The sequence below is a fragment of the Dasypus novemcinctus genome, chromosome 13 (assembly GCF_030445035.2).
Source record: "Dasypus novemcinctus isolate mDasNov1 chromosome 13, mDasNov1.1.hap2, whole genome shotgun sequence".
In the NCBI taxonomy this organism is placed as follows: Eukaryota; Metazoa; Chordata; class Mammalia; order Cingulata; family Dasypodidae; genus Dasypus; species Dasypus novemcinctus.
This window is the reverse complement of record NC_080685.1, coordinates 17,699,360-17,724,577: the sequence shown is the minus strand read 5'-3', so window position 1 is coordinate 17,724,577 and position 25,218 is coordinate 17,699,360. Positions and strand designations below refer to the sequence as shown.

At 37.7% G+C, this 25,218-nt stretch overlaps 1 protein-coding gene across 7 annotated transcripts in view; it reads right to left on the bottom strand.

Moving 5' to 3' along the window:
• Positions 1–25,218, bottom strand: part of SIPA1L2 (signal induced proliferation associated 1 like 2) — a 245,073-nt gene that overhangs the window by 98,532 nt on the left and 121,323 nt on the right. For all 7 annotated transcript variants that reach the window (XM_058309532.2, XM_071207373.1, XM_058309533.2 and 4 more), the window contains one exon: positions 14,852–16,588. In XM_058309532.2, coding sequence (XP_058165515.1) covers positions 14,852–16,328 — 1,477 coding nt within the window. In that variant the 5' untranslated portion in view covers positions 16,329–16,588. The remainder of the gene's footprint in view (positions 1–14,851; positions 16,589–25,218) is intronic.

The following is a 25,218-nucleotide window of genomic DNA, read 5'->3' as shown; positions in this document are numbered from 1 at the left end:
TATACAGAAGATCCCCTCTATTCCTAGCTTAAGGAAAATTCTTTTTTAATCATGCATTCCTGTTGAATTTTATCAAGTGCTGTTTCGGTAACTGTTGAAATGATCATATGACTTTTCTAATTTATTCTATTAATATGGTGAATTATTGATTTTTTAACTTAAGACTAAACATACATTCCTTGAATACATATACACATACACACATATATATGTGTAAATATATGTACATGTAGGTATACAATCTTCTGAAATTTTGTTAGGATTTTTTATGTCTGTGTATGAAAGATTGGTATGTAATGTTACTTTCCAATAAAATCCATACCAGGTAGTGGTATCAAGATTATAATGGACTCATAAAATTAGGATACATTCCCTCATTTTCCTTCTCCAGAAAAGTCTGTGTATGATTTTTTTCCTTAAAAGTCTATAAGAAAGCACAGGTAAAGCCATTTGAGCCTGGAGTGAAAGTGTTTTAATGGATTAACTTTTGTGTGTGGGGAGAGGGGTATGTTTTAGGAATATGTCCATTTTCAGATTTATTGTAATGGCCTCATCTTTTTACCAAATATAGTAGAAAGTATAGCAAATACACTTTTTTGTCAATTTGGGCCTACTTTTATTTCTTTTTGATCAGTTTTTCTAGGTTCTTATCAATTTTCATTTTCAAAAAATACCAACTTTCACCTTTGCTGATCCTATGTTTTCTATTTCAAAAATTTCTGCTCTTTATATCTTTTGTTCAATTTTTTTTTTGTTCATTTTATACTTTTTAAATTGTATATTTAAACCACTGACTTCTCCTTTTCTAATATATGCATTTAAAGCTAAAAATTTCCAAGTATATTCTGAGTGGCTTCCTACAAGTTTCAATATATTGTATTTTCACTACCATTCAATTCAAAATATTATTTAATCCCCACTGTGCTTTCTTCTTTTCAAACATTTGGTGATATTCCAGCTAACTTTTTGGTATTATGTCTAGCTTATTTCCATAGTGTTCAGAGGATACTGTCTATGATCTCATTCCTTCGCAAGCTGTTAAAACTTGCTTTATGGCCTAGCACACTGTCTCTTTCACCCTCATGTGCACTTGACAAGTATGTGTATTTGGCAGTATTCTGCTGGATGTAGTTTAGGTCATTTCTTAATCATGTTGTTCAAGCCTTTTTAATGATTTTTTTCTCTGCTTATTCTATCAGTTATTAACAGAGGTATTAAAAGTCTTCAGTCAAGCTTGTGGATTATTTCTCCTTCCAGAATAAGTTTTTGTTTTATATACTTTAAGGCTATATTATTTGGTGCTACAAATTTAGGGAATTGGCTCTTTGATCATTATGAAATCTTTATCTTTAGTGAGTCATCTAGCCTTAAAGTTTACTTCGTATTGGACTAATCAGGCAGGTAACAGACTGCTTTGTTGGGGAAACACCAGCTATCAGTATAGGAAGGTCTTTATTTTCTTGAGCTGGTCAATATCCCCAGGGAAGATTTTTTCATTCTCTTGCCTAGAAGTATTTCTCCAAATAGGGGAATGAGGCTGGCCATCTCACTGTGTTAACTTTTACTTAATACGCTTGTTTTTAGTTAAGTGCTTTATTCACACCCTTGGCTATGCAGGTTTTCTGCCTTGGTAGGGGAGAAACAGTAATTTGGTTATAGGGGACAAGAGAATGGGCCTTTTAAAAACTTTTAACCATTTCCCTGTTTTCACCCCCATAGCTCATTCTTCAGAGGTTTCTGGTTCTGTGGCATGAACTGACTTCTTTTTTTTTTTTAAAAAAAAAGATTTATTTAATACCCCCCCCCCCCCCCCCGGTTGTCTATTCTCTGTGTCTATTTGCTGCATCTTGTTTCTTTGTCCGCGTCTGTTGTCGTCAGCGGCACCGGAAGTGTGGGCGGCGCCATTCCTGGGCAGGCTGCACTTTGTTTCGTGCTGGGTGGCTCTCCTTACGGGTGCACTTCTTGCGCGTGGGGCTCCCCTACGCGGGGAACACCCTTCGTGGCAGGGCACTCCTTGCACGCATCAGCACTGCGCGTGGGCCAGCTGCACACGGGTCAAGGAGGCCCGGGGTTTGAACCGTGGACCTCCCATGTGGTAGACGGACGCCCTAACCACTGGGCCAAGTCCGTTTCCATGAACTGACTTCTTAATGGCCTATTCCCACTGCACATCACTCACTAGAGCTCAGGAATGGGGGAAGACTGGCTCTCTCCTGTCTACTAAGACTGATCTTGATCAGTTTTGGCATCTCTTACATTCTGTTGCTTCTCTCTAGTTCTCTTTTCCTTAATGGTTTTAACCCCCACCCCCACCGCCTTTTTTTCTTCCTTTGCTGTTACAGTGGGATTTTGGAAGGGAGAGAGATAACGTGTGTTTTAAATTTGGCATATTTAACTACAGTCCTAAGCCCATTAACTCTTATTGTACTCATAATTCTAATAAATCTGATGGTTTCTGAATTTGGGCTCTACTACTTATCATCTGCTTAAACTTGGGTTAGTTACAAACCTTTCTTAAACTTGACACCCTCCCTCCCCCAATATGTTTTTTATATAATTATTATCATTAACCTGGAAGGGACATTGTAGTTGAAGGCAAACATACTACTGACAGAAAAACTAAACCAAATGGGAATGCATATAAAATAAACATAGTATTATGGAGCATTTTAATTTGGAGCCCAACAGTCCTTCCCACACAGTCCAAGAGTCATCCTGAAGGTGAGCCACACTTTCAATCTTAAAATGCTGACTTATAATACCTGGAAGAGGTTAAATTACATTCATATAGTCTAAGAAAACAGTGGCATAGAAAATATTTCACTGAATAATTTCTATCAGAAAATAATTTCAAGTTTGGGCACCCAATATTTACGTAATACCTTCTTCACTAAAGATGGCAGACAAATTGGTGAAAATGTTATGCCTAGCTCCCAACCCAAGCTCCACTCTCATTTCCAATTTCTCTCTGTCTACATGAAATACACTTTTTAAAAAAATGCAAGTAGAGAGAAGTTTCTGCTACCTACAAGCATCAAACCCTTGCGCTTAGCAACTTTTATGCTTCCGTAGTTGTTTTCTAAGTGATTTCTCCATGCTTCCAGTTTAACCAAGTAATATAATAGGTTACCTGATTGTGTTTCTAAAGAAATCAAATTCTTCTGCTGAATAATGTAAGATGCTATCTATCTTTCAAAAGGGCATCTCTACATATGATGAAGATGGGAACATAGACCACGCTGCCTCCCACAGACATCGGAGGGAAAAAAGTTAACTCTTTCAAAAGATATGCTGAATCCCTTTCGTGAAAGATCACTTGTTAATTTATATTACAAGAACCTATTTCCATCTGTGGACAGAGGACAAGACAAAACCTTACATTTAGATCCTCACCCAACCAGAGTTTCTCCTTATTCCAAGCAGATGATTTCCATAAATTGCTTCAAAGGTGAATCAAATAAAATCCCTTTGTGGCAGAAAGGAAGGTGTGAAAAGACTGTTGATAAGCTTAGGGAAAATCCATATATCATGCAAATACAACAGGACAAGATTTTTTAAAAATTGTTAACAGGACTGTAGTGCAGAAAATGAGATTCTGTGACTCTCTATGGTGCACTCTGGCTGTTCAGTAAAGAAAAAATTCTAACTTGGAAGAGGGAAAAAAAAGGGTGTGTGTTTGGGGGAAGGGAGGGAAATTACATGGGTCCAAAGACTGTTTCTAGGTCCTGCAATATCTTGGGAGGGGGATTTATTTGTTTCATCATTAATAAATTGGACAGGGGGAAGTGGTTGTGGCTCAACTGACAGAGCATCTGCCTACCATATGGAGGGTCCAGGGTTCAAACCCAGGGCCTCCTGACCCATGTGGTAAGATGACCCATGCACAGTGCTGATGCACGCAAGGAGTGCCATGCCATGCAGGTGTGTCCCCCGTGTAGGAGTGCCCCACACGCAAGGAGTACGCCCCATAGGAGAGCTATCCCATTGCAAAAAAAGTGCAGCCCGCTCAGGACACGGACAGCTGACTCAGCAAGATGACGCAACAAAAAAAAGCAACAGTTTCCCAGTGCCACATGACAAGAATGCAAATGGACATAAAAGAACACACAGTGAATGGACACAGAGAGCAGATAACGGGAGGTAGGGGGGGAGGGAGAAAAAAATAAAATAAATAAAAATAAATAAATTGGACAGGAATGGATCACAACTCTATGTGGGCCCCTGAGGTCATGCACGCAAAAGAATTACTCACAGATGCGCCTTAAATATTTATCAAAGGTGTTAGCACCAAGTGGGCCACAGCACCATTTTTAAGTATACCAAACCCACAGGCAACTTTTGATCTGTGCCCTATAGTTCTTTACTTTATTAATATGCATGGCAGAAGCTTTCTTATTTTGTTCCCCATAAAATGGAGTTTAAAGGTCCTTTGTTCTTTTGATGGCGAGGTGATCATTTAATTGTCTGCTCATTGCAGATCTGGGTTACTTCCAGGGTGCAGATGGCTGCTCTCTAGATTCCTACCTGAGCTTTATCTTCTTTCACTTTTCTCTCCAAACAATTGTCTGCTGCATGTTAAATCACCTTCCCTGTTCATAACATTCTAGGAATTTTAAAGAAAAAGTCAAAAGGGGACAGTGAAGAAACAAAACACTGAAGCAGGCTACTAAAATAGGGAATCAAAAGACAGATCTGGAACCTGACAGTCCATGTGGACATCAATAACCCCCAAGATGGCTGCCAGAAGACCCCCACCCCCAAGATTCTGCTATCCAGAAGAAAGACTTCTTCTGGAAGCAAAGAAAAGCCACATATACTTCCCAAGGACTTTATCATTGGGTCCTCATTGGGGGATTGATAGGTGGGGTGATCAATCAAAACAGCAAACAGCTAGAACCCCTCCCCTGCCATTAGCAAAGGGGTGGAATAATTAATAGTTTGTAAAGCAGACCGCGAGGCCTGAGTGCGCCCTGCTCTCTTGCCTCTGGACTGTTCCTGCCCTCTGTGTGCTGCTCTTGCCATTTTTCCTCTGCCACATGACCACACAAGTAAAAACTGGGCACTCGTAACCTATAATGGGGAACTGTGGCCTATAAATCAGCCCTCTTTATTACTTTTCAACCCCTTCCTCTCTATCTGAGACCCCTGATCTGTTATTTTCTCCCATTTCTCTTCCCTCCCTACCTGAAAAAATTACTGGCCTAACTCATCCAGCGTGCTCTTGAAATTCATTTCTACAGCATAGCCAAGAAACTAAATAAAATCCGGTAACTATATGAATAAAATGAGAGAATCTGCTTTCACCAATGATGAAAACATTAAAAGTCATTAGATAACCTCAAGAAACGTCAGGTACCCTGCTAATGTTTCAAAGTTTAAATTATTGAATTTGATTTTATAGAAAAAAAAAGATGCATCTTGCTGTGTGGTTTCTTTGGGGAAAATTTAATTAACACATTACCCAAGCTTAAAAAATCAGAGACATTACAATGTTATAACAATATCAAATTTAGATTATATAAATCAACTCACATTTTCTTCCCTACTTATGAAGAGATTCCACTATTATTATGCCCATTTCACAGATGATAGAACTGAAGCAGGTAAGTAATTTTCCCAAGGTCACAATTTACTGTGACAATGTGGGTCTGGTTCTAGAAGTTGTCTCATATAAAGCAACTCAAGGATGAAGAAATTCATGTAGTAGTTTAAATTATAAAAGTCAATTAATATAGTAAAAGGAACACAAAGCTTCAAGAAGATGCAATAAATCTGTCCTGAACATAAAGACTGTATCCTGAAAGACACAACTGTAAAGAAACCTAGACAAAAAAGTGAGACTTGGAGAAGACAGCTTTTCAAATGGTTCCTTTAGCTTATCAAATGCTTCCTTTAATAATCCTTACTTTTTAATAATATTTACCAAAAGATTGGGAAGGAGGATACTACATTAGCAGAGCAAGAAAGCAAAGTTGGCTAAGAATTCACTATATAAAAATTGAGATGGGGACCATTAATAAAGGAGACAGCTGTCCAGCTTTTATTTTATTTTCTAGGTAGGGCTGACAGTGAAATAAATTTTGGATCTGAGCAAATACAGGCAGGTTTTACTAAGTTTCTAGGTTCTCTGAGATCTTGTGTTGCAGAGACCTCTGCTTCTGACTATTCAGTTAGCAAAATGCTAGGAAGTTTTCTAGCTAACAGTCACATCTGGCAAACTCCACAGATATTCTAGAGCAATGATCCCTCTTCCTAGACAAATGATAAAGCATTGGTTCCTCCTCCTAAATAACTGATGAAGAGACTTTTGGAGCCAGAGAGCAAATTGAATGGAAATAACACATAAACCTTCACAAGTCCCTAAAATGCTGCAATGGATGAAACTGTGACTGCCCCACTAGAGCATATATGCAAAATAGAAAGACCTAGTGTTTTTCCACTGCCAGTCACATGGAACTGATGCAACGATAACTCACAATGTTGAATCCCATGTGCAGCTGGGTGATTCCTTCCTGCTAAGTGCTACCCTCCAAGCTCAATGGGAGCTCTGTTTGTGGAGGCAATACTGGCTAGGCAGAGAGATTAAGAATTTATCTGATTATGTCCTCTAAGGGAGGAATTTATACCTTAGAATAGTACTATTGTTAGATGGTACTCAGTTCACCCGCTTGAATTTAATAGTGTCCAACTCCTTATTAATTTTCTTCAATGACTGTATAAAACCAGGGAAAAAAAAGTCACCAGGCATGAAATTCAAAGCAAATGCAGCCATGCATCACTCAGCACTGAAGTTCATTTGATATGTAAAGGTATACTTCTGCCTACAACTATCACATTAGTGAAACTTAAGTGAATGCTTTTAGAAAGGGGTGGCAGACTTCACAAGACACCTTTCCCCAGAGTCCACCCTGCCATATGGTTCTCTCCACCACTTTCTCTCTTCATCTTTTAACCATTAAAATTAAGTACCACCCTATATAAACTGTACCAGTGGTGTGAACAATAGTTTCTTTTTAAGGGAAAAGTCTTGCAAATTTATTTAAGAAACACTTGAGTGGTACAAGCTATGTGGCAGGCACTGTTCTATCTCTTTACATGAGGTATTTATTATTACCCTCATCTTAGAGATAAGTGAGGCACAAAAAGTTCAAGGCCTTGCCCAAAGCTGAGTTGGAATGTGAACCAACTCTTCTCCAGCCATTCAGTTACCAAAAGTACATCTCCAACTAAAATGAAATGGACAGTCACTTTGTCTACTACTGATAGAAAAGATAATCCCCCAGCAACATAATAGTAAGCTAGTGTCAAGAAAATGAGAGAGGACAACTGCACAAATTCTAGAAGAATCTATTTATTTATTCATTTAGCAGATTTACGTGTATTATTCTTCAGTTAAAACACTAACGACAAAGATTATCCCTGGAGAAAGGGATGTGCTTACATGGAGTTAGGAAAAAGAACTGGAAAAATAATGATCTTAAAAGTTTTGATAGAAGAGAGGCTCTGAAAATCCGTGCATGTGTTCTAAATCCCACAGGGGAATTAGTCCCATGTGAGTTGCCTGTATCTACAGGAGGTACAAGTGGCACAGCCCTGGGCTGGGTAAATTTATGTGTGATATGGATATGGCTTTTGTTGGAGACCCATTCATTCTGAAATAGCTAAAAGCTCTTAAAAGGATTCCAACCTGCTCCCATCCCCATAAGTCTTGTGAAGCTAAAATGGGAAGGAGAAATCAAAGAACTTCTCTCTGGAACACTTCTTCTAAAAGAAACAAAGAAAGAAAATCACTGGGGCAGACAGAACCATAGGACTAGGACACCCTAAAGCATCAGACCAGAGGGGAGAAAAAAACTGGTCAAACTAGGATTATCTTTAAATACACACTGCAAAATCGTCCCTAGAAAACCAAATGAAGCTCCTCTACAAAGGGTTTCTAAAAGATATGTATTTCTTTTCTTGGACTTGTTATAGAAAATCCCAAGGTAAAAAACGAGTTGGGCACAGAAGCCTTATTCAACAGGTTCAGTGGAGATTTGGGAGCTGAGGAACCTGGGACATCCTAAGCCATAGTGCACAGCCAACTCAACTTATCCAGCAGATTTTCAAGGGCAAATTCAAAGCCAATGTCTTTTTTGTATTTCAATAAAGATAGAAGAAAAAGTAAATTCCAAAGCTTAATCTTCTCCCCCCTCAAGGTAAATTTCAGAAAGATACTCAGGGCATACAACAGATGTACGTGCAGGAAGAGGCTGTGGATAATTGACATTTTGTCAGTTTTACTCTATTTGAAATACACAGAGGAGTGGGCTGCCTTTAGGACTCCTATGATAAAGTAATGTTAAAAACCTGTAGGTGTGTTACTTATAAGAGCTATGTATCAATTCATTTTTTTTTCTTCTTGTTTTAAATAAATAGACTCTCAATTTAAATACACGCAGAGCATTTATGGCCTAATTTTTGTTTGTTTTGTTTTTTTGAGGTAACAGGACCAGCGATTGAACCCAGGACCTCATATATGGCAAGTTGGTTCTCAACCACTGAAGCCACACTGGCTCCCCGGAGTTGATTTCTTTGTTTGCTTGTCATTTTGTCCTTATTTCTAGGAGGCACTGGGAACCAAATCCAGGACCTCCCTTGTTGGAAGAAGGCGCTCAATTGCTTGAGCCGTATCTGCTCCCCTTAATTTTTAAAGAAAAATTTTAAATAAGCTCCTTTTAAATAGTTTTAGATTTACAGACAACCTGCAAAGATGACAGAGGTCCTGTATACCCCTCATCCAGTTTCCCTAACTGTTAACACCTTATATTACTTTGGTACATTCATCACAATTAATGAACCAATATTGATACACTATTATTAACTGAAGTCCACACTTTATTCAGTTTTCCTTAGTTAACAGCAGGTCTATTTTCTGTTCCAGAATGATCACATCCAAGATACAACCTTAAATTTAGCCCTTATGTCTCCTTAGGCTCCTCTTGGCTGTGAAAGTTTCTTAGACTTACCATGTTTTTGATGAGTGTGACAGTTTTGAAGAGTATTGGTCATGTATTTTATACACTATTCCTCAAGTGGGATTTGTGTGATATTTTTCTCATGATTAGACCAGGGTTATAGGTTTGGGTAAAGAAGATCATGAAGGAAAAGCTACCATTCTCATCATACCATATCACAGGTACATGTTATCAGCATAACTTATCATTGCTGATATTAACGTTGATCACCTGGCTGAGACAGATTGCCTAGTTTCTCCATTATCAGGCTTCCTTTCCCTCTTTCCATATGCTATTCTTTGGAAGTAACTAAAAGTACAACGTACACTCAAATGGAGATATTATTTAAAGTAACTTAAATTCTTATAATGATGATTTACTTTGCAAGTAATGATTCCTTGGTAAAATGAACATACAATGTATCTAATATTATTTTGTAAGTGTACTGCATCTAAAAGGGGGTAAAAAAATCTTTGTTCTTTTATCGCTCTGATTCTATCCAGCTGATAGGACTATTTCTCTAACAAAGCAAATAGTTATTAATGCATCTGCCTAGATCAAGGTTGACAAATACCTGCTATCTCCCCACGTACCCATGATAGATAATGATAACTCATCATGATTATTAAAATGCTGATGGAGCTTTATACATAATGATATGGCAGGGTGATCGTTAAAAGCAAGTTCCACAGCAAAAGCAAAAGTTTAGATTCCATCTACATAATTTTATTCACACCAGAAAAAGCCAATAAGAATAAAACAATTATTGAGAATAATTTTATCTGATAGGTTTCTGGGGTGTTTTGTTTCTTTTTCCTTTGTGCTCTCTACATTTTATTTTCCTATAGTGATCAATACTGTTTAAAAATTCTAAAAGAGAATACACGTATACTGTCACAGGCCACACACACACATCACTGCACCAGCGGAATGGCTGTGGGAACACAACACTCTCCCAAGGGTCAGAAAATAATTTCACCATTTTTCACTTCACTCAGCAAGTTACCAAGGAGACCAAGGTTTTATTCTTTAAATTCTTTATCCAAAAAGTACTTACTTAACCTCCTAGAGCTATTCCTGTCTGTGTGATACCAAGTAGGGCACAGAAAAGTTTTAGAACATCTCAGTAAACCAGTAGGTGGACAAGGTCTTAAAAAGTAAAAACATTCACCATCAAGCGGGAGTCCACAAGGGCCTTTTCATTCCCTCACTTTTCTCAGGCTTTAGCACTGTGGCTGCGCAGCTGCTCTAAATGCTGGAGAAGATTAGGAGGCCAAGCCTGCTGCAGTGATAAAACAAACACTGAGGCATCCGATCAAACTTGCAGTGGCCACATGGCCAATCAGTTGTGAAGTTCAACTGGGATCCGGATCCTAAGGGCCCTATGTCACTGTTTCTCAAATGGGAAAATCAGGGAAGAAGCAGTCAGCAGTTTCACTACAGGTTCCATCAAAGAAACAACAACATGGCAACACAGCAATTTTTCCTCATGGTCATCACCAGTGAAAGTAACAAACATTATGAGCATCTGCTGTGTTCACTTCAATCACAACTTTCTTTTAAAATGCTGTTTCAGTGAAGGCTACATAAAGATGGATTTGCCTGGACAAGAGATGTTGCTACACAGTTTACTGTGGCAGGCCACTCCCCTTCATAAATCCTTTTACAAAGTTATTTTAAAAGCCTTCTAGTGCTTGTCATGGAAACATACCTCATACACTTACACATACAAAGCAGTCATCTCATATTAACTATCTAATAAAGAGGAAACCACATTATTAAAGTTCTTTACTTTAAACATTTCCCAGTGATTGGGAGCCATTTAGTTCTTTTGAAAATAAAGTTTCACACCGAACTGAAAAATAGGAAAAAAAGAAAAGCACTCAGGAAAGTATCAACAGATCCTTGAAAGCCTACTTCCAAGGCAAAATACTCTGAAAGGACAAGAGAAAAAGGAAAAGAAAAAAGAAAAGAGTTTTCTGCAAAATCACTGTATCCATGACAGTCTGTCTAGAGTCTCTTTTTCCTTTTTAACAACAACAAAAAACCAATGATGTTCGCACAACCTGTGATGGGTCTACAAATAAAAGAGCTCTAACAGGGCAGTGTCTGGTGACTGAAGTCAGGGTGTGAGGCTCCTGCCGTCTCTTTCCCACACCCTTTGAGCTCCCACCGTACGTGACCACCCAAGAATCTGGGTTGCTGCTTCTGCCTTTAGATCTTAATGGCTCCACAAAGCAACCAACAGGAGCAACGGCAGATGCTATTGCAACCAATTTAATTTTCAAGTCTCGCTGGGCCACAGGGGAAGAGCTAAATATAGGAGAAACCAGGGCAGAGCTCACAGCTGTTCTGGAGAAAGAGTAGGGAGGCTGACACTCAGCTTTATTCTCTCTCTCCAGCCGCTCCTTCCCAGCCCAGAGATTCCATTAGCTGGCACTGGCAGCACCCTCCTCAGAATGACAGGACATTAAAGGCAAAAGTGACCTCAGGATCATGGCCCCACTCCCTCATTTTGAAGGTGAAAAAAAGAGAGGCTTTGCAAAGGCAGAGGATTTACCCAAGGCCAGAAAGCCCAGTGCAGAATCAAGTTTATTCTACCGTATGAGGACAGTAGTTTAGAATTCAGCTGCCTGGCGAGTTCAAAGATTCACACAGCAAAGCCAGAACCAGAAAGTAAGAAGCAAGCCCTGGGTCCCTGCACTGCCCACAGATATATCCACCATCACACACAGCAATTCATGCACAGATTTGTATTTGGAGCTAATTTTTTTTTTTCATATTCAAATCTAACAAGTTTGATTATGTCATTTCCAAGGCCCTGGAAATCATAATGAGCAAATCAGAAAAGGGGGAGAAAACAAATCACTGACAGAGAACTCTAAAACTATCAAACAGCGATTGAGAGTTCAAGAGAAAACTACAAACCTGGTTAAGAGAACTAATAGAATCCAACAACCTAAAATCATCTCATGGAATAGATCCTAAAGATCTTAATGAATCAGATGATCCACAAAATATCAACTTTTCATTCTGTGTACTTTGAGAAGGCAGAGAAGGATCTTAATACACTCAAGATGTGCAAGAGAGTGCTAATGAGAGGTTGGCACTAAGAATTTGCATAAATATGTGTTTTATATATATATAAAATTTTAAGTTCTGTTATTTTAAAGGGCAAATCACAGACTCTTGACAAAACTCTGCTAGCCAGAATGGCTCATTACCTGAGGATTTTAGGGCATAATCATTCTAAGAGATTTTATTTCATTGATACTATTTGGATGCCATGGCTTCATCAACAAAAAATTCTGAATTAGGTAGTCTAATTCCCCATAATCTCCTTTTTGAAAAATAACTTTTACTTAGAGACCATCTCTGAACAGTGTTTCATAATATGCTGCCCTGAGATAAACACAGGCATGAGGGCCATGAGTTATTTTCACAGCATGCACTACTGACTGGAATGATATAACTCACATTTATACCAAGTGCCTTGATTGAAATGGGAGTGGGAGATGGGGAGCGGACACAACTGGTAGTCTAGGCCCTGTTGACAAAATTTTTTCAGTCCCATTATTTCATTATGTTGTTAATCCTGGATATGAGTACAGAGAGACAACTCAAAGTAAGAGGCAAGTAGCAGTACAAGTATTTGTTTATTTAGCTATATTGTTTATCCAACATCATAATCATTTCAGTGTTTTGCATGATTTCATACTATGATTGGGGATGACTGGTTAAATCTGGATTGATGCCAAAACAGGGAACAAGTTATTGATTTAATAATTGCAATTCCTTTAGCAAACAAATTCTTTCAAGTCTATAGTCCATGAAGTAAAAATAATAAAAAGGCTCAATTTTGATTATAATATTGAAAGGAATGTAAGTGGGCTAAACAACTTCTTGAAGTCTGAGTAACACCCTCTTTTTGTCCCCCAACCCCATAAAGGAACAACTGGAGTTAAAGAAAATATTCAAACATTCTAAAGATAGAAATCAATACTAAATAAATCCAAAGTACAGACTGCTTGCAATTATTCATGCTAGTGGCAGAATTACTCATTCTCTAAGGGGCAGAAGGAGGAACATCAAAGTCTGGTGGGCCAGAGTGGGGCAAAGCTAAAAAACACAAGTCCTGAAAAAGATGTTATAAGGCAGGCAGAAGGAGGCAAACTGGACCTAGTAAGAAGGCAATGAGAGATACTCTGATTGCTTTTGTCTGGCATGTATTACTGACATAACTGGTGTCTCTGGAAGTCTCTAAAACAGAGCAGATTCAAGTCCCTGATTTAGGACACTTTTTAAAGGCTGAGGATTCAACTACATGACCTCTAAAGAATGAATGTGTGGCAACTTGATATTATTTATGAATTCCAAAAAGATATTTGATTATATTTGTAAACTGGTCTGTTTCTGGGTGTGATACCCTTGATTATTAGATTGAACTGAGATGTCTTTGATTAAAGTATGTTAAGATTAGGGGTTTGACTCAACCACTTTCTTAGAGTGTGACTCAGCGTTGAGTCCCAGTCCCCTTGGTAGGCTGATAAAAGAGGTTCATATGGAAGTAGCCACAAAGAGAGGATACAAAGAGAAGATCCTGCAGCCCTGGAAGAGAGATGAGCCTGAGAGTTTACAGCTGACCTTGTGAAGAGACCAGAGCAGTTGAGTCCAGAAAGAAATGAGCCCCAGAGGAAGAGAGATGAGCCCTATGCCAGCCTAAGCTGAGACTGGAAGAAGCTGGGACCATGGAGCCTAAAGAGAAAAGAGGAAGGCTGAACCCTCATGGATATCGCCCACCATCTTGCTTCAACATGTCGCCAACGACTTTGGATGAGAAAGTACCTCTTATGGTACCTTGAATGGACTCTTTAGGGTCTTGTGACTTTAAGCTTATACCCCAAATAAATATCCTTTATAAAAACCAACAGAGTCCTGGTACTTTGCATCAGTACCCCTTTGACTGACTAAAACAGCATCTGTCACAGGCCTGAAGATACAAATAAAATGAAAAATAATGTATCTTATATAGGATTAGAGTATTTCTAAACTAACACAGAGAATTATTTGTATCAATATTTAAGGTCATTTGTAAAACTGAGATGAAAACTAAATTTGTCTATTTTAACTCATGCATTCTTTCACCAAAGATTTATTTAACACTTCCAATACACACAGCAATGTAGTAGGAGCTGTGAAGACATAAAATTGAAAGCATAAAGCAAAGCTGTAGGAGAAAAATACAGAAAAGACTAGAGGGAAGAAATAGAATTAATCATAAACAGCATAAAAGATTAGAGAGGGATAGAATTGATCAGGGAAAACTTCTTAAAAAGGAAAACTCTCGGGCATGGATGTGACTCAAGCAGTTGAGCACCTGCTTCCCACATGAGAGGTCCTGGGTTCAACCCCTGGTGCCTCCTAAAAACAAAACAACAAGCAAAGAAAAAAAACTGAGGGGAGCCGATGTTGCTCAGTGGTTGAGTGTCAGCTTCCCATATATGAGGTCCTGGTACCTCAAAAAAAAGGAAAACTCTCAATCAGGCCTGACATTTGTGATGGTCACATCACCACAAACAGGCAGGCAGGGAGGAAGAATTACATATCAGCAAAGGCAGGAAAGTGGGGAATTCTATGGGAGGCATTGGTGTGGCAGTGATGGAGGGACGGTATCGGAGAACGAGCCTCAGTGACTAGCGTACTATGGCCTTGAACACTGTCACCTCAAGGCACTGATGAAGTTGTGCCAACACAAAGCAAACATTTCAATTGGGCCTGGAGAGCAAAGGAAATCAACTCTTTCAAATGATGAGATTATCCCTGAGATACACAACACAATCAAGGCTCTTCCTTACCTTTCCCATAGAAGAATTTGCGGTAATAGTAGGCCCCAAGATCAATGTGTTCTATGATGTAGCGTTTCACTTTCTCCCGGTGAATAGGCTGGTTTTCTCTCGGCACCTCCAAAACCGAGACACCTGCATTTGTGCAGTGAGAGCTGAGAGACGACTCAAAGGAGCAACTTTCCCCAGAACTGAAAGATGATGAGTTGGCCCGAGAGAGAGCAATCCGCCTGTCACCTTCTCCCCCTGTTTCATTTCTAAAGTAAGGACAACTCAGGACGAGGTCATTACTTTTCCCATCACCCTCATCAGCATCCAGATTTTCTTTTGAGTTGAGATCCTCCTTGCTTCCCAATGGGGATTCACAGTTGCCTGCCTGGCCTGCTGGCATCTGAGGCTGGGATGCTGCAGAAGCTCCAGTGGTTATGTTTTTCCTTTTTCCCACATTAGCCCTTGTAGCCATGGCTTCATTGATATTAAACAAAATGCTCTGGACATCATAATGTGCAAAACATCTTTGACAATTCCAAGGGCGAATGCCCCTCTCGAGACGACCGTCCTCCAGATCAGACGTGAATTTGAAAGTTTCATGCTCGCTTTTAACAGTTCGCAGCTTTCGGAAGAGGGATGTTTCCACCGACTCTGATTTTAGCCTCCGTTTGAAAGGTTTATCCCCGTCTCTCCCCATGAGGAGGGCACTGTCCATGTAGTCTAATCCTGAGATGCGGACAAATTCTCCTCTAGAAATCTGTGCTGCTGCATGAAGGCTGGGAGAGATTGGAGAATCGCAGGGGAAAAACTCCGAGAACCCAAAGGGAGCCGTTGCTTTGTGGTCATAGCTGTCTACTCGGTATCCTCTGAGCATAGCAAAAAAGTTTTCACCAGATAAACCCTGTCTATCAATTGACGATGTGCTTCCATACTCCCTGTGGAGGGCCGCCCCAGTATTGGGATTCACTGCATTTTGGTCCAAGACATCTTCAGCATCGATGTCACTAATGGTGACATCACTATTGCTTCTCTGTCTTATAGGATGAAGTCCTCTTTGGGGAGAATGAACAAAAATGTCTCCAACTGTATACTTTGCCTCCACAAATTCTAGATCAAGCTGCTCCTCTTGCTGACCATTGCTCTGGTCATTTTGCCCATTTTGCATGATGGATGTGACACTTTCATAACTGGCCTGAGAACGGCTTTCCCATAGTGCCTTACAGGCTAGCTCCTTGGAGCAATCCTTTTTAGGAGGCCATTCAGACACTCTAGCTCTAACACCCATTTTTGGCACAGCTGGGGTACCATTAGCTGGAACACTACCCTCATTTGAACTTGAGGCATTTAAAGAAGTAGGGGGTCCCATGTTGCCATTAATAGCTTTAAACTTTCGAGCAAAATAGTCATCAGACTGCATGATTCTGGGAGGATCCTTGAACTTTGAAGAAGTTCTGCTAAGCTTGTGCTTCTCTTCTTGTGACTGCCTTGAGTCACTCATGTCTACTGTGAGGAGAAGCTACAGGTCTCAATAGAAAGACCAGTTTAATTCTAATTACATTGTTATTTACAAAGTGATAGAAAATACAGGTATGACTTCTTCTAGAGTTGTATTTTCTTTTTAACCAAAGGCAAACAGCATCGTCAGAATACAGTTTTTTCCAAAACCAACTTGCTTCTCAGTTATTGTAATGATTTTGTACTCTTCAGTTCTTTTCAAAAGCATTCCTTAAGACAACTGGTATTGTGTATTTCCTTCACCTGAATTAAAAGACAGAAAACAGCTATTAGCAAGTTCAATACATTCTGCAGCAGGTTTCTTATCTGTCCTTTTCTCCTACTTTTACCCACTTACAATTCTCCCCAATTGTCATGAAGTTTCACCTCTCCAACCATTTGTCCATACTGTTCCTTCTTTCTGGAACAACCCTGCCTCCTTCTCTACCTAGTTGGCTATAATTCATGACACAGAATCAAACTTTACCCTCTCTAAGAAAATGTTCCAGTATATTCCCCATCCCCATCCTTCATCTGAGAAAAAAGTCCCCACAGTACCCACATCTATATCAATCATAGCATTTTTTTTTACTATGTTGTAAGTGCTGATTTATTGATAGTCTTCCCTACTCCCACTAGCTGACTTTGTGATCCTCTAACTCAGGAAGTATGCCCTTCATCAGTGTACCAATATTTACCATTAATGTAACCTGGCTTAAATTAGTTACTCAACATTTCAATGAATAAATTATTAATAGTTACAAGAGTAACACAACAGTCATTTAATGTGTTTTAGCACTATTAATACACTTTCAAAATAAACTCAAAATATGTAACAGCACGTGAACAACAACAAAAGTAGATAAATTGGAACTATATCAAACTTAAAACTTCTGTGCAAAGGACATTATCAAGAAAGTGAAGACAGGAAAACGGACTTTGGCCCAGTGGTTAGGGCGTCCGTCTACCACATGGGAGGCCCGCGGTTCAAGCCCCGGGCCTCCTTGACCCGTGTGGAGCTGGCCCATGCGCAGTGGTGATGCGCGCAAGGAGTGCCGTGCTACACAGGGGTGTCCCCAGCGTAGGGGAGCCCCACGCGCAAGGAGTGCACCCATAAGGAGAGCCGCCCAGCGCGAAGGAGGGAGCAGCCTGCCGAGGAATGGCGCTGCCCACACTTCCCGTGCCACTGATGACAACAGAAGCGGACAAAGAAACAAGATGCAGCAAAAAAAGACACAGAAAACAGACAACAGGGGGAGGGGAGGGGAATTAAATAAATAAAAATAAATCTTAAAAAAAAAAAAAAAAAGAAAGTGAAGACAGTTTAGAAAATGGGAGAAAATGGTTGCAAATCATATATCTGATAAGAGTTATATATTCAGAATATATAAAGTTACCTATGTGCTGGTAGAAATCTGACTAATCAACCCTTCTAATTACAAATCTTTTTCTACTAATTTATTCTATCTTTAATTAAACAAAAATATCTCTACGGATTATATATTTTCCCAACTCATGGCTTACCGGATGTCTTACTTGGAATAAGAATGAAAGAACTATTCTACCTCCTCTGAAAATAACAATGGTAATGAAAATATAATATTTCCCATAGTGCCTTGCAGGTTAGTTCCTTGAAGCAATCCTTTTTAGGAGGCCATTCAGACACTCTAATACCCATTTGGGGCATAATGTGGGTACCATTAGCTGGACCCTCACCAAAGATAAGAAAGAACAGCAATTCAGCCAGGAAAATTTAAATTCCAACTAGGTAAACAGTATAAGAATTCTTTCCACTGGTCTTATAATGGTTTTACAATGAACACATGGTGGCCGGTTGGAGTAGCATACATTGTCTTACGATGGCAACTTTCTTTGCCCCATTGTAAAAAACCAGTCTGAGCATGATAACATACTGTGTTCCCAAGGTAGCTTTGGAATCAAGGAAACATGATATTTAGGATATGACAAATGAAGAGGAACATGCTCAGAACAGAGCATGACTACAGAGAGAGAAGATAAATGACTCCATCTTATCTATTTCACTTAGAACTGCTGTGCATAAAAGGATTGAGAATGATTCTGAATTATAGTTATTTCCTATACAATTTAGGCTATTATCAAATCCTTCCCTGAAAACTAAAAAGTAACAACTAAGGTAGAAAAGAAAATAAATCCTTGCCTAATCTCTGTCTACTGAAATGCCGTTTGATTTACTGTACTAGTCTTCTACATAATCTATAAAGTCTTTTGATACTTTGCTGCTTATAGAAATCAACAATATTTTAAAATTTAAAAATTACTTCTAATATTTGGTACAAAGATACGTGAATTCTCCATAAGCATTAATATGATACTCAGTCTCAGGTATGTAGTATTAATTTGTAGGAATCCTGTGTACAGAAGGAAGAAAACTGTCCTACCTACAGCATCCAGTTCCAAGTTAATGAACTATGTAGCTTCTAGAAATTTAATCAGGAACTAACTATGCACCACCTTAAGTAATGAGAAAACAACAACAAATATATAAAAAAAGAAACTAGGAAGGAGGCAATGAATAAAACTAAAAACTGAAATTAAAGGAATAGGGGAAAAACTAGAAAGAATAATTCCAAAAGTTAGTTTTTTTTAAGAGCAAGAAAACAGATAACACCCTTTTGAAGGCATGAAAAAGGAAGAGAGAAAGACCAAAAATATGCAAGTTTAGAAATGAGAAAGGAGACATGAATATACTCATAGGAGAGAGGAAAATAAATCTACGTATAAAAAAATTATATCACAAGCAATTCAGTTATACCATAGGCAACAAATTTGAAAATCCTGAGGACACTGATGATTTCCTCGCACAATAAAAATTTCCAGAACTGACCCAGAAGAAAATTTGAATAGACTGATAATTACTGAAAAGGACAGAAATATAATCAATCACTAACTAAAAATGATATAAGAAATGTATATATGAAAAACAAAGAACATTCTAAACCATTTGAAAGTTCCCTTCCTTCCATTCATGAGATCAAATAAATATTATCTAAAAAATTTAAGATTTAGCCCATCTTCTGTCTTTAAAGATAGTGATTTCCTACCTTTTTCATGCCATGGCACATGTTAAAAGTAACAATATTTTTACATATAGAACATTGGAGTCAAAGCGTGAAAATTGTCAAGGCTAGAGGCACAGTTAAGACTCAGGCCACTCCATGCCCAGCAGAACCACCCTGAGAGCTGAACAAACCAGCATCTCTCCATAACTGTAACCTATTTACCACACACAGACCGGGAAGCTTTAGGTTAAGCTACCAACTAGTAATTGTATAAAAAAGATAAATTATTAAAACATTAAAACTAGGATTAGAAAGGACAATACACACATTGAATAGTCTGGAAAAGCTATCAGAATTCACTGGGCTTGAACACATATTTGAAAAATACCTCTTGAGTTTTCACACCCCTCTTATTTCTAGCTCTCTCATTGTTTAATAGACACTATTAAAACTATAAAATGTTTATTCCATAGATCTCTTATAGAAAATGAAGACACTAATATACTGCCAAAAAATATGGATCATTATTTTAAAACATAAATAATAAAAGCAATCAAAAAAAGATGAATTTGTGAATTTTTATTATTAGATTTGCCACAAAGGGCAACAACTATAGCAAACTCAGAGCACATAAAACCCTTTCCCAAAGTTATCTTCTGAGAATATTCTTTCAGTTACTATCTGTTTATTTTTTTGTATGTGATAAAAGCATTACTTTTAATGTTTAATCTTTTTTTTTTTACAGGTTTCTCCTCATAATTTATTATGAAAATGTTTATACAGAAAAAAACATTCAAGAACTGGGCAATGAAGTTCAATCTGTATATTCTCCACATAAACCTATGTGGTTCCTCTATCTTCATATCAATGTGGTCTCCCCTGTAGTTTAAACATTTGAAAGTTGCAGACAACTTTTTATTTTTAAAGCAGTTTTATTTAGATATATTCACATACCATACAATCCTTTTTCCAAAGTATACAAAGGTTTTTAGTATAATCACAATATTGTACATTCATCATTACAAAAAATTTTACAATTTCATTACTCCAAAAAGAAAAACTCCCACAACCTTTAGCAGTCACTTCTTAATCCCGCTATCCTTCCCGACCCTATATATAATCACTCATCTAATTTCATCTTTATAAGTTGATTTATATTTACATTTTATATAAATGGAATCATACAATATGTAGTACTTTGTGTATGATTTCTTTCACTTAGCATAATGTGGGTATTGGTTATTTGTCTGATATTGACATCTTGTAATATTAACATAATTTGTTTACTTTCAAAGAAAAACAGTCATATATATACAATAATACCCATATTCATATTTCACATGATGTTTTACTATGCTATACAGTTCCATGTTACACTTTTTAGCTTTCCTTTTAGTAATATACAAGACCTTAGACTTTCCCTTTCAACTGTTGTCATACCCATATTGTAGCACGGCTAGTTACAAACATTATTTAGTGTTTTCACCTTTTCTATCCATTTCCATTTTTTACCAATTCTGCACAAGTTAACCTCTGCTTTCCATTCTCTAACCTCACTCTATTTTCTGGTCACCCATCTCTAGTTATTAACTCCATGAGATTACACAATATATTTAGTCCATAATAGTAGAATCGTATTGTATTTGTCCATTTGTGTCTGGCTTGTTTCACTCACTATAAAGTCTTCCTGGTTCATCTGTGTTGTCATTTGTTTCATGACTTCATTTCTTCTTACAAATGCATTATATTCCACTGTAGGTATATGCCACAGTTTGTTTATCCATTCATTGGTTGATGAATACCTGGATTGCTTCCATCTTTTGGCAATGGTGGAAAACACCACAACGAACATTGGCAAGCAGATATCTGTTCATGTCACTGCTCTCAGTTTTTCTGGGTATATACCCAGAAGTGATATTGCCAGGTTACATGTCAAATCTATATTCAGCTTCTTTAGGATCTGCCAAACAGTCCTCTACAGCAGCTGTACCATTCTACCTTCCCATCAATAGTGAGAAAGTATTTCTATCTCTCCACATCCTCTCCAACACTTGTACTTCTCTGTCTTTTTAATAGTGGTCATTCTAATAGATGTGAAATGATATCCCATCCTAGCTTTGATTTGCATTTCACTAATTGCTAGTGAAGTTGAACATTTTTTCAGGTTTTTTTTTTGCCATTGTATTTCTTCTTTGGACAAACGTCTATTCAAGTCTTTGGCCCATTTTTTAATTGTCATTTATCTTTTTATTGTTGAATTGTAGCATTCTTTATATCTCATGGATATTAAACCCGTATCTGATATGTGATTTCCAAATATTTTCACTAGCTCACTTGGATGCCTTCTCACCCTTTTGGCAAAGTCCTGTGAGATGCAAAAGTGTTTAATTTTGAGCAGGTCCCATTTTGCTACTTTTCCTTTTGTTGCTCATGCTTTGTGTGTAAGGTCCAATAAACTACCACCTACCATAAGCTGTTCAAGATGTTTTCCTATATTTTCTTCTAGTATTTTTATGGTCCTGACTTTTATATTTAGGTCTTTGATCCAATTTGAGTTGATTCTTGTATGGGGAGTGAGATAGGGGCCCTCTTTCATTCTTTTGGTTATGGATATCCAGTTCTCCAAGCACAATTTGTTGAAGAGACTGTTTGTCTCGTTAATATGGTGTTGATCAGTTTGTAGAAAACCAACTGCCTGTAGAGATGAGGGTTTACTTCTGGATTTTCAATTCTATTCCACTGGGCAATGTGTCTGTCTTTATGCCAACACCATGCTATTTTGACCATGATATTACGTGTAGCTTTGTAATATGTTTCAAGGCCAGGCAGTGAAATTGCTCCCGCATTGCTCTTCTTTTTAGAATGCTTTTGGCTATTCAGGTGCCCTTTCACTTCCAAATGAGTTCAGTAAATGCTTTTTCTATTTCTGTAAAGTGGGCTGTTAGGATTTTCATTGGTATTGCATTGAATCTATAAATCAGTTTGGGTTGAACTGACATCTTCACAATATTTAGTCATCCAATCCATGAACATGGAATGTCTTTCCATTTGTTTAGGTCTTCTTTGATTTCTTTTAGCATTGTTTTATAGTTTCCTGAATATAGTTCCTATACTTTGATTAAACTGATGCCTAGGTATTTAAGTCTTTTTTTTTGCTATTTGTAAATGGAATTTTTTAAAACTTGATTTTCTCTTCAGCTTGTTCAATGCTAGTGTACAGAAACATTACTGATTTTCATGTGTTGATATTGTATCTTGCCACTTTGCTGAACTCATTTATTAGCTCAAGTAGCAATGTGGTACATATTTCAGAATTTTCTACATATAGGACCATGTCATCCACAAATAGAGTTTTACTTCCTCTTTTCCTATTTGGATGTCTTTTTTTTCTCTTGTCTAATTGCTCTAGCTAGAAATTCTAGCAAAATGATGAGTAACAGTGGTTACACTGGGCACCCTTGTCTTGATCCCAATCTTAGAAGGAAAGCTTTCAAACTTTCTCCACTCAGTACGAAGTTGGTTGTGGGTTTTTCATATATGCCCTTTATCATATTAAGGGCTTTTCCTTCTTTTCCTATCTTTCAAAGTGTTTTTATCAAGAAAGGATATGGGATTTTGTCAAATGCTTTTTCTGCATTGATCAAGATGATCATGTTTTTTTCCCCTCAATTTGTTAATGTGGTGTAGTATGCTAACTGATTTTCTTATGTTGAACCACCCTTTCATACCAGTAATCAATACCACTTGGTCGTGATGTAGAAGTCTTTGTTATGCTGTTGGATTCCATTTGCAAGGATTTTGTTAAGAATTTTTGCATCTCCATTCACTAAAGAGATTGTTCTTTAATTTTCTTTTCTTGTAGTATATTTATCTGGCTTTAGTATTAGCGTGATGTTGGCTGTATAAAACGCGCTAGGTAATTTTTCCTCTTCTTCAATTTTTGGAAGAGTTTAATCAGGATTGGTGTTAATTCTTCTCAAAATGCTTGGTAGAATTCACCTGTGAAGCCATCTATCTGGTCCTGGACTTTTCCTTGTCAGGAGATTTCTGATGACTGATTCACTCTCTAAGTATGATTAGTTTGTTAAAGTCTTGTATTTCTTGTAAAGTCATTGCAGGCTCTTTGTGCATGTCTAAGAATTTTTTCATCTAAGGTTGTCTAGTTTGTTGGCATACAGAGTCTCATAATATCTTCTTATGATCCTTTTTATTTCTGTAGGGTAACTAAGCTCCCCCCTCCTTGCCTGCTCTCATTTCTGATTTTATTTATTTGCATCTTCTCTTTTTTTCTTTATTAATCTAGCTAAGGGTTTGTCAACTTTATTGATTTTATCAAAGAAATAGCTTTTGGTTTTGTTGATTATCTCTGTTTTGTTGTTGTTCTCAATTTCATTTATTTCTGCTCTAATCTTTATTATTTCTTTCCTTATGCTTGCTTTGGGAATAACTTGCTGTTCTTTTCCTAGTTTCTCAGTTGTTCAGTTAGATCTTTGATTTTAGTTCTTTCTTTTTCAATATAGGCATTTAGGACTACAAAATTTCCTCTCAGCACTGCCTTCACTGTCTCCCATAAGTTTTGATAAGTTGTGTTCTCATTTTCATTTGGCTCAATATATTTACTAATTTCACTTACAATTTCTTCTTTCATCCACTGATTGTTTAGGAGTGTGTTGTTAAGCCTCGCACTTTTTCAAATCTTCCCCTTTCCTGTTTATTAACAACTCTGGTTTCATTTCATTATGACCCAAGAAGGTACTCTGTATAATTTCAATCTTTTTATATTTATTGAGACCTAACGTGGTCATGGAGAAAGACCCATGAGCACTTGATAAGAATGTATAACATGCTGATATGGGACACAACCTTCTGTATATATCTGTTAGGTCTAGCTTGTTTCTCATATTGTTCAAGTTCTCTTTCCTTATTGATCTTCTGTCTAGTTGTTCTATCTAATGATGTGAGTGGTGTGTTGAAGTCTCCAACTATTATTGTAGCGATGTCTGTTTCTCCCCTCAGTTGTAGTATGGGAGTTTGCCTCATGTATTTTGGGGCATCCTGGTTAAGTGCATAGATGTTTATAACTGTTGAAATTTTTCCTGGTGGGTTGTCCTTTTTATTAATGGCCTTCTGTATGGCTTATAACTTTTTAAAATTTAAAGTGTATTTTTCTAGTATTAATATAGCTACCCCAGCTCTTTTTTGGTTACTGTTTGCATGGAATATCTTTTTCCAACTTTTCACTTTCAGCTGGTTTATATCCCTGGGTCTAAGGTGAGTCTTTTTAGGCAGCACATGGATGGCTCATGTTTTTTATCCATTCTGTCAGCTTACATCTTTTGATTGGGGAGCTTAATCCATTCACATTCAATATTACTGTAAATGTATTATTTACTTGAAGCATTTTATTCTTTGGTTTTCATATGTCATATTTTACTATCTTCTGTCTTTTAACTCTTTTGGTTATCCTCTCTGCTATTATTGCCTGCTACACTCTCCTCCAAGCCTCTCTCTCTCCTGACTTTTTCTTTGGGCTGTAAGGCTTCCTTTAAAATTTCCTGCAAGGGTAGATTTCTCCCCCTACAACCTCTCTTAGTGTGTGTTTTTTTTTGGTCAATATTAAACTTACCCTCATATTTGAAGGACACTTTTACCAGATAAAGAATTCTCAGCTGGCAATTTTTCTCTTTCAGTATCCTAATTGCATCATAACACTGTCTTCTCACTTTCATGGATTCTGATGAGAAATCTGCACTAAATCTTACCAAGTATCCCTTGTATGTGATGGTTTGCTTCTCCCTTGCTCTCTCAGAATTTTCTTGTTACCTTTGACATTTGACATTCTGAGTAGTTATG